Genomic DNA, 11,790 nt, shown 5'->3' with positions numbered 1-11,790 from the left:
CATATATATATATATATATATATATATATATATACATACATATATTTATTTCGTGAATAATAATAGATATTTCTGTCTGTTACAGCATCAAAAGAATATCGCATGAAGATTGCACCTATTAGTGCATATATTGAGGACACTTACATAACGCAATTATTAGATTATGCGACTTCGATGATACCACCGCGACTGGTTCTGGGTGATAATCTTAAAAAGATACAAACAATAGCTGCGTTAAACGCAATGTACATACCAGAGTATATCATGATCGATTCAAAAATCTTAAGCAAACCACTAAGATTGCAAAACTTCGTGATAGAACCACTATCAATTTTATTAAGTGTTCACACTTCTATGCGACTCTACGTTGCTTTAGATCATTCCCCACTGTACTTCGGTACTTTCGAAAGGAAGAACTTGCTGACAACTCCTTACAGGCTTGGCAATGCACTTACCATGCATTATTTATCTGGAGCTATATTTGGAGCAGGTTGGTATAATATTATTTATCTATACAAAAAATATTTTATATATATTATTAATTTGATATAATAGCAGAGTAACGACCATTATCCATTTATTAGGTTGGGTAGTTGGATCATTAGAGATACTTGGATCACCGGGAGGTTTGGCGCAAGCACTTGGATCCGGTCTTAGAGATTTTGTTTCACTACCATTTCAAGGACTATTACAAGGCCCATGGGGTTTTATCGTTGGAATTACACACGGGTCAGCCAGTCTGATGAAACATGTCACAGCAGGTATGCAAACTATTAATATTCATTTCCTTGTTCCGAATACTTAATAAATAATTCATATTTCGATTTATGTACACAGGTACGGTAAATTCCGTAACGAAATTAGCATCTAGTGTCGCACGGAATTTGGATCGTCTAACATTGGATGAGGAACATCTTCAGCGACAAGAAGAATCGCGCAGAATACGTCCTCAAGGCATGGCACAAGGACTTTATCAAGGCTTAACTGGTCTTGGAATGAGTCTACTTGGTTAGTAATTACTTAAAAAATATTTTTCAATTAAACAGAATACAATAACTAATTGTTGATTGTTAATCAGCGGCTGTGGCGGGCTTGGCACATCATCCTTTGCAGCAAGTGTGGTCAGGCGAAGTGACGACCAAAAGTTTAGTCACTGGAGTTGGACTCGGTTTAGTTGGTGTTGTTACTAAACCATTGAGCGGTGCCGCGGAGTTGGTTGCTCTTACAGGTCAAGGATTACTGCAAGGAGCTGGATGGAATTCATTGCCCACGGTAATAGATGTCTTCTAATTTCTATAGTCTTCTAATTACATAATTAATGTAATTTTACTTTCATGATTTTTCTATATTTTTACAGCCACGTCAAAGACCAATCGTGCAGTACACTACTGGCAATAATAGCACATCTGTACGGTATACCTGGCGCTTGTCACCTTTACTCGATCACAGTCACGACAGTATCCTTCACGTGACCAGCGCAGACTACGTGATTCATCAAGGCAGTAATCGCGCAGTGACGCTCGTCCTCACGCGACAAGCTTTATTACTCGTTAACATGGCGGAGGACAGTGTAGAACGGATATTTTCGCTCAAAGAACTAACAAGTGTTGATCATATCACAGAATCGACGATGTTGTGCTTATATTGTCCACCAACAGCAATACAATTGAGCAGACCATTATCACCGGCTGAACACGAAGTAAGATACTAAATTCACGAACATCACAGGTATAAATCACATAAATGTAATATAACGTTTTTCTTTTCTTTTAAGATGAATCAAGAAATGAGAGCACGAGTTGAGGAATATGTGCGGACAAGCAGCACTGGTTTGGCCAGTGTATCAACCAATAGCGACAGGCAGTCTGATACCTTTGAGAGAGCATCCCCACATCCAGAACATACACTTACGTTTTACGTTTGCCCAGACACTCGTAATTATTTATTATCGCTATTCAACGTTGCCAAACGACAAAATCAAGGTTCCGGTTTCACCGTTTTATAATCAAATGTATGTTCAGATATGATTATAATTAAGTGCAATGACTGAGAAAATATTCCAAATATTACTACATGTCAAAACAAATGCATTCAAACTCAATAGTCTTTTAAATATTGATGTATATCTTACTTTTTAAAATAGTATTTCAAGCTTATGAAGCTTGTAATATTATAATATATACAAACAGTATTATAATTAAAAAGATATAAATTAAAAAGAAATTCCCAAAATTCCCATTAAACATAATCAAGATTCCAAAATATTTGTATTTGAATGCCCAGATAGGAGATCTACTTTTATTAAAATATATTTGCACAACTGGCATTTTTATTTTATATAGAAAATATACAGAATGCTTTATAATATGTGGATCCCCCCTCCCCCCTTCCTCCTTTAGCAGTGGACAAAGAACAAAAGACAAAAAAAATAAATAAATATGTGTCTTATTTGACCTTGTTTTAGAGTTACTCATTATTGTGCTATATATTATAGTTATAGTCATTTTTGTGCTTCAGTAATATGCTGTTATTTAGGAGATGCTCGAAATGATCACAGTTCTGATACTACTATCTGACAATCGCTTTTTAAACAAACTTGTATCTCGTAGACGTTCATGTAATTAATTTTTGATGAAATGTTTTCTTATCTGATAGATATCTATTAGAGAAACAATCCGTAAAGACGTCTTATTTCGGATGAATTACATTCGGCAAGTTCATACATCAAAAAGTATGTCTATCACATTTCTTTTCTTGTGACTTGAATTTATTCATAATTACTTTCAACTCACGTCAAATTAATAAATTATTAAGTATTCCAGCAAGAAAACAAACTGAAATAAATACTCAATGAACAAAATATATGAAATCAATAAGGTGAGAAATATATAGATGTCGAGCGTTGTTTATAAATATAGATAAGTACAGAAGGTAGCCATTTCGAACATCTCCTATGAAGACACACAGCTGCCCAGAATACAAAAATAACTGTAATTCTAAATTAAAATATGTAAAATTTCTAGCTCGAGATTACTAAGCAAGAATTGGTAATTAGAAAGGTCAAAAAAACATGAACAATACATTTATTGGATCTTTAAAAATAAACTAGTTTATTACAACATACGTTAAGAATTAAACTAGTTTTTTATCTATAAATTATAATCAGAAATGTTTCGATTGTACTAACTCTTTTTCAATACATAATATTCTTAATAATTAAATATTGGAAAGAAAATGCAATATATAAAAACACGAAGTCATATCAGGAACATACAATAAATTTGACATTATATGCAAATAAAATTACAAAATTGATACACCTTTAACGTCATCTTATTGTCAAATGAGTTCAATTATTTCATTGTTGGATGGCGAGAAAAAGCAGATAAAAATTCTATTATTAAAGTCATCTTCAGAAAATTAAAATTGTGAAAATTCAAATCAAAAAATTAAATATAAAGATCCTGTAAAAGTTATAAATATGCTTAATTTGACTTCATGCAATAATATAATTCTAAATTCTAAAATAAGGTTAAACACACTTTATATGATTTTTTTTTCATTGTTTTTATGTCCCCCATCTACTGCTGAGTGTGACCCATGTTGTGAAACACTCTGTATGTTATGAATTTATAATATATAAATTTATTATATTATATAAATTTAACATTAAGCTAAACAAAATATATAAATTATATAAAATATTTATAATATTGCTTATTTAAAAAATTCAGAAACGTACAAATTATGAAAATTATCTTTATTTTCAAGTTATCATATACTTTATGAATAATAAAAAAATAAACTTTTATATGCATTATTTATATATATAATTGTATATGTACACATATGATGACAACATAACTTTACATGAATACAAGTTATGTTGTGTGTGCCAAAATATTACAAATGATTCTATCACTCGAAATTGTCGTAAATTATATGTAATATTGATCTAACGATTCAACATATTACAATAATATATTTTGTATATCGTTAACAAAATCTAGCATAAAATAAATACTAAAAAAACTAAGTTACATTGATTTATATTCTCTCTCTCCTTTTCTTTGTTATCTATTTAAAATATTGTCATAAATCCGTTCAATCTCGCACGATTTATAAGAAAATCCACAAGATTTACACTGGTTATTTTCAATAGATAATAATATTTTTCTACATACCACGTGTTTACATGGAAGTCTATAAAAAATACTATCATTACAACATTCACATTTGTTAGATATTTTATGTAATTCCACCTTTTCTGGTGTGGTGAAGCGTTTCATATTAGATAACAGAGTCTTTAAATTGCTGTCTAACAAATTGTCATTAACTAATTCATCATCCTTATGATTTGGAAAATTGCTATGAGTTAATTTGGAGAAAGTTGAAACATTTGTGAACTGTCTTGGTTTTATTATAGCACTGGCAGTGGATCGTTTGGGCACAACTGCTATAGGCAGTTTATGGCAATATTTTTTTGTAGGTTGCGAATTATTATTTGTCGTCTGCTTGTACGTATTTGATTTAATATCTTCGGCAGTCCTTTTTAAATTTCTATTTAATACACATTTTGGTATTTCAATTATTCTTCTATCTCCTGCTATAGTTGAAGTTGGATCGCGGCCTAAGACTCTTGGCATATTCTTGATTTCATTTCGATTGCTGTTGTCCATTAGAAACTTGTCAATCCTTGACTTGAGTGCAGATGCCATGACTGGTCTACGGTCATCATTAAATCTCAAGCCTGTGAATGGATCTGATAATGATCTACCCCAAATTGCTTCATTTTCTCCATGTTTCTCTAATGTGGTTTGATCTATTATTTGTCCACAAGGTAATATAATTGGCTGAGTCATTATTTCCCATGTAATAGGATCTAGAAAGCTTTCAGGAATGTCAATGGTTGCATCATTCTTCAGTCTGCATATAAATACAAAATATTTATATTAATTAATAATTAATATTACGCAACTTATTATGTAATTATATCGCTCATTTGCTATAATAACACAAATCGAAAATATCCAGAAAATGAGTTAAAACATTTCGAATTATTAAAATTTGGTAACTTTAATTTTAAAATACAAGTTTGATATAAAAAATGATTGTAAAGAAATAAAAATGTATATTTTTAAAGAATGTTTTTTTCTTTTTTTCCTTACATTCCTGTTCTTTTTTACAAGCAACTAAAAAATTAGAATTTTTGAACTAAATTGTAGTAAATAAGCAATACAATTTCTAATTTATATATGTATACCTGTTATGTATCTCTCTGGTATCTATAGAAGTAGTGTTTACAGCATTTACAGAGGCTTTCAGTCCAGTTACAGGCAACGTCGAGGAAGCTCGTTGTTCAGCCCATAAAACATGTACACTTGCTACAACATCTTTTCCACAACGTGGGGATACTGTTCCCCATACTTGAATTTTTCCTAATGCTGGCACTGAGTTTTCTGTTTTATATATTGTTATACGTAAAACATGAGCATATTTAGTTGTCACAGGTCCCTTAGAAGCTTTAATACAACATCTCAAGAAATTTGGTGGTGTGGAGATGCCTGTAGGGTCTATGTCACTCGAGTGAAACAATAAACCAGCATCATGAAGACTCAGTCGTCCACTGGACATACAGGTAAACAGAGTATTGTTATCATTAGTATTCCTAAGGGAAAGCTGAAAGCCCGATGACTTCTGTGACCCGACGGATGGCCAAATCAATACATGATTGATAGATATGTTGCAGAGAAACGTAATATCTATATTAATTGGTGGTTTGATGCAGGAGTATGCCAAATAACCTTTGTAGGAACCGCTTATCAAATTGGTCACTTCGTATCCATCCGTGCTGATAGCACTAGATATAATTTCTGGACGTAAGCGAGGATCACAAAAATTCAGAAGCATCTTTTCTTGTAATTGTAGACCACTAATAGTATCTGCAATATCATAAAATGCACATTTTCTGTTCAGTCATCCTCACAAAAAATCACTAACAGTATCATACGCTCGTTACAAGTTTAACAACATGAATTTTCAATGTGGTATGATCAATAAGATCAGGTATGATGAATCAGGTGTATATATGAATGATTAATTACAACTTTCCTTATCTTTTCCCATTCCTATTATAATCAATTATAATGAGATATAATACGTTTCTTCTGTTCATCATGGTTCTATCTGGCGTGAATCACTAGTAAGTTATCATCATCTCTTTGTATCATAAGATAAATAATTTCTTTTTTCTAACTAAATTTATCCAGGCTAATTGATATTATTATTAATATGTGTATTATATATTTAATTAATTATTAAAAATAGTTTTATATTATAACACAGAGAAACCTGAGAGAGGGCATAAGAATCTTTTTCCTATAACCGCAAGATACTCCCGCACACTATTGCCCTCTGAAGAAGTAGATGCAAACTACACAACAATATCCATTTTTTTCTCTATGAAAATAAATCGCTGAAACGTTAAAATCTCTGTTAATTTGATAGATTTTTTTTATTTATTTTTTTTTATTTCAGCGATTTATTTCCATCAGGAGTACCGCAAAAATATAGATATTGTTGTAAATTATATAATTCAAATTCACAATTACGCAATATGCGAAATTTGTTGAATTCTAAGGAGTCGGTTTCACTACCGATGAGATACTAATACTGTTGTATTAAAGACCGACATCCTTATGGGAGTTCGCGTCCTTGTGAATATTTAAGTAATTAAGAGTTAAAAACTGATAATATTGTACTAATTTTATGATCTATTAATTTAATTGACGTATTTATGCATTTAGAACTCAATAATACTCGATTTTTCTTTAAAATTGTAATTTCAGTGTTATCGTCAAAGTTTGATTAACAACAGAGATGATAACTGCAGAAAAATTGTAATTTTTCTACAATATATAGAACATTATGGCTTTACAAATATGCATATTTATTTATGGAACATTTATGTAATAAAAAATCATGAATTTAATAATGTATGAACCAAATATTTTTTGGTAATAATAATAAATTTATATCAATTATCGATAATATCAGCATTCTTTAATTACCTCCGGGCAAATTTATATCAATTGTCGATAATATCAGCATTCTTCCATTACTTCTGGGCCCTTGAGGCCCTTTTTGTACCGCCGAAAATTTGCTCAAGGTTAACAGTCTTTTACATCTCGTCGGTGACTATAGTATTTCTCTAGACTTTTGTGTACGTTTCTTTTCAAGAATAAAGGCCCTGACTATGAATACCAGCCTTTATAAATGCTAATACGGCCCTCTGATTAGTTCATGACATATTAAGAGTGTACTTAAGCAGTCTTGAATATAAAAACCGACTATGAATACCGATTTATGATTCTAGCGTATATATTTTGTTTCTGATTAATGAAGTGCAAATTAAGAATGCGGAATAAAACGTAAATGACTGTAGAATTAAATGATTCAAAAGTAACAATCACAATACTAGTACGTCTATCTATTGTTAAAAATATTACGTACATTGCGCAGATTTCGTATAACAAAGAGTTGTTACAAACTATAATTATCGTGTATTGTAACACAATTTGAAATATATCTGAGATATAGATGAGTTGTGTGTGTGCGTGACGATCTAAGAAAAAGTCTATTTATCAGAGAATATATGTATAGAAAATATAACGAATAAATTATTTTATTTTTTTTCGTAATATGTATTAATATTTCGACAGTTAGACGGTTGGCGCACGGCCTTGGCCTATATAGAGGAAAGGCTCCTATTATGAGATACCGAGTTTATTTTGGATAAATGCTAGAAGTCTATAGGCAAAATTTAAAAAAATAATAGGTCATTTTGAAAGAAATTTTATAAGCTTTATATATATATATAAAATAACATTACATAAAATTTAATTCAAATTCTTTTTTTTTTTTTTGAAAATTGAAGAAATGTAAAAGAAAGAAAAAAGTCGCAAAATCAAAAAATTGTGCTTCTAATATGAGATGCCCCGAGAAATCGATAGTAAAACGCAAAATAGATCAGTGTTGCAATTAAAAAACTTTATTTAATGTTTCTAAAATACAAACAAACACAACCAGCGTGCGCGCAAAATGAGCATGCGATAGATTATATCCAAAACTCATTTTCAGATAGTTGGAATCAAGCATCGCAGATATAGGCACTCGACGTTCATTCCGGTCTTTTTTATTATTGTACAATAATATTTATTTAGCAACGATTTTCACTATACATAGGAGCATGGGTTATTTAATATTAGAAATACCTTGGGTATCTCATATTACGATTTCCATGTCTTATGGTTTTACGACCATCAAATCTAACTTCTGTAATTAAATAATTCAACATATCCCATATTTTTTTATTAGTACGACCTTTCTCTATCACTACATGAAGCATTTATTGCCAAATATTTATTTATTAAATAATAAACAAGGTTTAAATGCTCATTTCAATGAAACTTAAAGACATCTAAATTTTAAAATCTTGTTTTACAATGACTACAGGCATGATCTAATAATAAATTCTCTATTAAATAGTTTTCAATCTACCAGCAATAAATCCATGATGGAATCAACAGATAACATTTATTAGTTTAGCAGAAACGCCGCTATCTCATATTATATTAGGCACCTATCTCATAATAGGGGGTTTTCCTCATAAATAAATTCTAAGGTCGCATAAAATACATAGTCTTATCATTTAAATATAATACACTACTGACAGCATTTTATACGTTTCAACAAGGTGTCATTAAAATTTATTTAACTTTTACATTTTTCAATGATTTTTAAATAACATTTAAAACAGAGGTTTATTATCATATCTGCTTGAAGATATTATACTCAATTTTAATTTTTATACATTCTTATTACATTAAAAAAATATGTATAAATTGCAGTATAAATATTAATAAATTTTTATTTAACTTTGAGTTAATACAATCTTAACGTAACTTTAATTGAGTTAGTTTTTTATTTATTCAACATTTAACTTAACTAAATTAGTTTTGTAAGCCATTAACTTTAACTTAATTTAGTTTAAAAAACACTAATTTAGTTTAAAAAAAACTTCAATTTACCGAACCCTGTTTATGTAGTATGCAATTCTCAAACAATATGGTATATTGCACATTATGTCATTGCACATTGTATGTTAAAGTGTCTCTACAGAAAAATATTGGACTCGCAAAAAAACTATTGAAACGAATAATGTACAATAATGTACTTGAATGGTTTTCCAATGATTTCCAATAGGTTTTTCGCAAGTTCAATAATATTTTCTGTAAGAGTGACTTCTATTAATCCTATACACAATGGGATTCCAGAAATTCCAGTGCAATTTGCTAAATCGAGATTTTTTCGTTGTTTCTAAACTTTTCTTTTTCTTCAAATTCATATATCTTGAAGCTTCTTGATTCTATTGACTTTTACACATTATGGACTTGTTCCTTAATTAATTCTCCATCGATTGAAAAAAAAATTAATTGAAATATGTCCATTTTTAAGGAAGTTACAATAACAAATATAAATGGGACCCCAGACACCCAAGTGTGCATATCAAAGGCAGAAAAAAATAATGTGTATAACTAGGGTTAATACGCAGCTTTTTTCCTGCGTGTTACATAATTGAATGTCAAATAGTTTGTACACAGTTATGCAAATTAAGATATTCATACTGCAGGTGGGTGATGACAACTTCTTATTAATTGTTATGTATGTTGATTAAGACTTTTCAATAACACACTTATTTCCTCTTTAATATACACTGTTTTACTTTAACTATACACCTCTTTAATATACACAGGGCAACAAAATTAACGCAACATCTGTTCACTCTGCAAAAATAGGCAAATTTCAAGATACAATAACTTCGTCAAAAATTGTCGTATCGGGATGTTTAAAAAAGCATTTTACAGAAATCTCTACTTTTCGGATCGCTATTTAAAAAAACGGTCTGATGGAGATTTCATAAAGTTACACAAGCATAAATGAAGATATATCAGACCTCAAAATTTTTAATGAAAAGGACCATTTTTGCTTCAATGTTGAATAACTCGATGAAAAAAAATCGTACGGAGCTTCGTAAAAAAGCAAATTAAAGGTAAAGATTCGCTCTTTCGAATGATGTAAATCGCATTTGTGTACAATTTTTAGTCCACTCCGTAGAACTTCGCAAATTTCTAAAAAAATTTTGAGATTTTATATCTTTATTTATGTTTGTGTAACTTCATGAAATCTCCATGAGATTGTTTTTTAAGTAGCGATCTGAAAAGTAAACGTTTCAACCTGTAAAATGCTTTTTTAAACATCCCGATATGACAATTTTTGACGAAGTTATTGTATTTTGAAATTTGCATACAGCTATTGAACAAAATCAGTCACTTAAAATCAGCGTTAAAAAAAGCCAAATTCAAATTTCACATATCTCCGCGAAAAAACATTTTAAAGCCATAACTTCTTTAATTGTATTATAAGTAAAGTTTAACATTTTCTCTTTAAAATGATTTTTTATCATTATGCTACAATTTTTTTCACTAAGTGATGTAAAGTGAGTAGTGCATCATGTAATCTTTTCTCTGAAAATTTCTTAAAATTTTGCTGCCGTATTAGCATTACTCGAGGAGTACCACGGGGAAGTTACACGGTCGGACTTACACGACTTTATACGTTTATAACATTATTATATAAATATTATATTATTTATAACATGTATAATTTATAAATTAATGTGTATTTTAAAGTTAAATACTGTTATTAAATAAATACAATATCTTGAAAATTTAAATACTGGTGTTTAAATAAAACATAATGACATTAATCTTATTTAGAATTTAGAAAAGAATAAATTTATGTTTATTTCAACAATTGTACAACTTTATTTTGATAGTACATAAATAATTTTATAATGCAATACACCAATGTAAGCAAATAGCATGAAAATGACGACGAATGGTTTAGATGTTGTTAACATTTAGAATAAAATTCAAGAATTAAAATTATTCTAAGATGTTATTTATAAAAATTCGAATAATATACATAGTTATTATATCTTGGATATTGTGTATGTCTTGCATATTTCTTTACAAAAGTAATATAAATAAATAAAAATTAAAATAATATTTACTATTAATTAAAAAATATATTAAGCATACATTAACGTTTCATTTTTCGGTAAATAATAAAACAAAAAATAATACCGACAATATCTCTACAATATGTGTACAAGTAATGAGATAATATTTATTTAATGAAGACAATTGAATACAAAAGGAAGAAGAAAGGCAGTACACGTGCAAATTATGAATAAACTAAAATGCTAATCTAAATTGCTAATTAAATTGCTGTCTTGCAATTAACTGATAACGTGCTATATAAATTATAGCTGCGTTCTATCGAGCTCGTTAGTTTGAAGAAGGGTATCAATAAAGTCGCGCCTTTATCATACAAGAAAATTCCGAATTAAGAAAGAATAATGGCAGGAATCTACAATTTTCTGTGTATACTTGTAATCACGATGTTTACTATTGTAATAGCAGCAGATTACTGCAACTTGAAATCATGCGAGAAAGGAAGTCATACTATGTGCAAATACTCTGTAAGTAGCAATATAGTCATATATTCACAAATGATATCTTGTATATTTACAGTTAACGCGCAATCAAGCTCTTTATAATATCTTAAAAGTATATATCTTGAAGAGTACATCTAACATTTTTAATTTTTAAATTAAACTATTGAAACAAATAATTTGTAAGATATACATATGTATATATATATATA

At 29.4% G+C, this 11,790-nt stretch overlaps 3 protein-coding genes across 5 annotated transcripts in view; 2 read left to right on the top strand and 1 right to left on the bottom strand.

Moving 5' to 3' along the window:
* LOC108748373 (vacuolar protein sorting-associated protein 13B) overlaps window positions 1-2,106 on the top strand; it is a 16,820-nt gene extending 14,714 nt beyond the window's left edge. Inside the window, exons 33-38 of one of the 2 annotated variants that reach the window (XM_018486506.1) lie at window positions 86-490; window positions 585-761; window positions 838-1,008; window positions 1,079-1,272; window positions 1,358-1,699; window positions 1,775-2,106. In XM_018486506.1, coding sequence (XP_018342008.1) covers window positions 86-490; window positions 585-761; window positions 838-1,008; window positions 1,079-1,272; window positions 1,358-1,699; window positions 1,775-2,005 — 1,520 coding nt within the window. In that variant the 3' untranslated portion in view covers window positions 2,006-2,106. The remainder of the gene's footprint in view (window positions 1-85; window positions 491-584; window positions 762-837; window positions 1,009-1,078; window positions 1,273-1,357; window positions 1,700-1,774) is intronic. The other variant, XM_018486505.1, reaches the window with a different exon arrangement.
* Window positions 2,107-4,059: 1,953 nt separating this feature from the next.
* Window positions 4,060-6,386, bottom strand: LOC108748272 (RING finger protein 37). Of its 2 annotated transcripts, none has more exons than XM_018486320.1 (3): window positions 6,352-6,386; window positions 5,264-5,942; window positions 4,060-4,926 (listed from the first exon to the last, which is right to left on the bottom strand). In XM_018486320.1, exons 2-3 carry the CDS (start codon window positions 5,908-5,910, stop codon window positions 4,074-4,076), a joined length of 1,500 nt encoding a protein of 499 aa, XP_018341822.1. In that variant the 5' UTR covers window positions 5,911-5,942; window positions 6,352-6,386; the 3' UTR covers window positions 4,060-4,073. The 2 variants fall into 2 exon arrangements, with proteins under 2 accessions (XP_018341822.1, XP_018341821.1); XM_018486319.1 differs by lacking the exon at window positions 6,352-6,386 and adding an exon at window positions 6,105-6,197.
* A 5,026-nt stretch (window positions 6,387-11,412) lies between these two features.
* LOC108748273 (venom allergen 3-like) overlaps window positions 11,413-11,790 on the top strand; it is a 5,173-nt gene continuing 4,795 nt past the window's right edge. Inside the window, exon 1 of the mRNA XM_018486321.1 lies at window positions 11,413-11,605. Coding sequence (XP_018341823.1) covers window positions 11,483-11,605 — 123 coding nt within the window. The 5' untranslated portion in view covers window positions 11,413-11,482. The remainder of the gene's footprint in view (window positions 11,606-11,790) is intronic.

Source organism: Trachymyrmex septentrionalis, unplaced genomic scaffold, assembly GCF_001594115.1.
Source record: "Trachymyrmex septentrionalis isolate Tsep2-gDNA-1 unplaced genomic scaffold, Tsep1.0 scaffold22, whole genome shotgun sequence".
Classification (NCBI taxonomy): domain Eukaryota; kingdom Metazoa; phylum Arthropoda; class Insecta; order Hymenoptera; family Formicidae; genus Trachymyrmex; species Trachymyrmex septentrionalis.
Note: the sequence above shows the minus strand (reverse complement) of the source record. Positions and strands in the feature narration are given on the sequence as shown.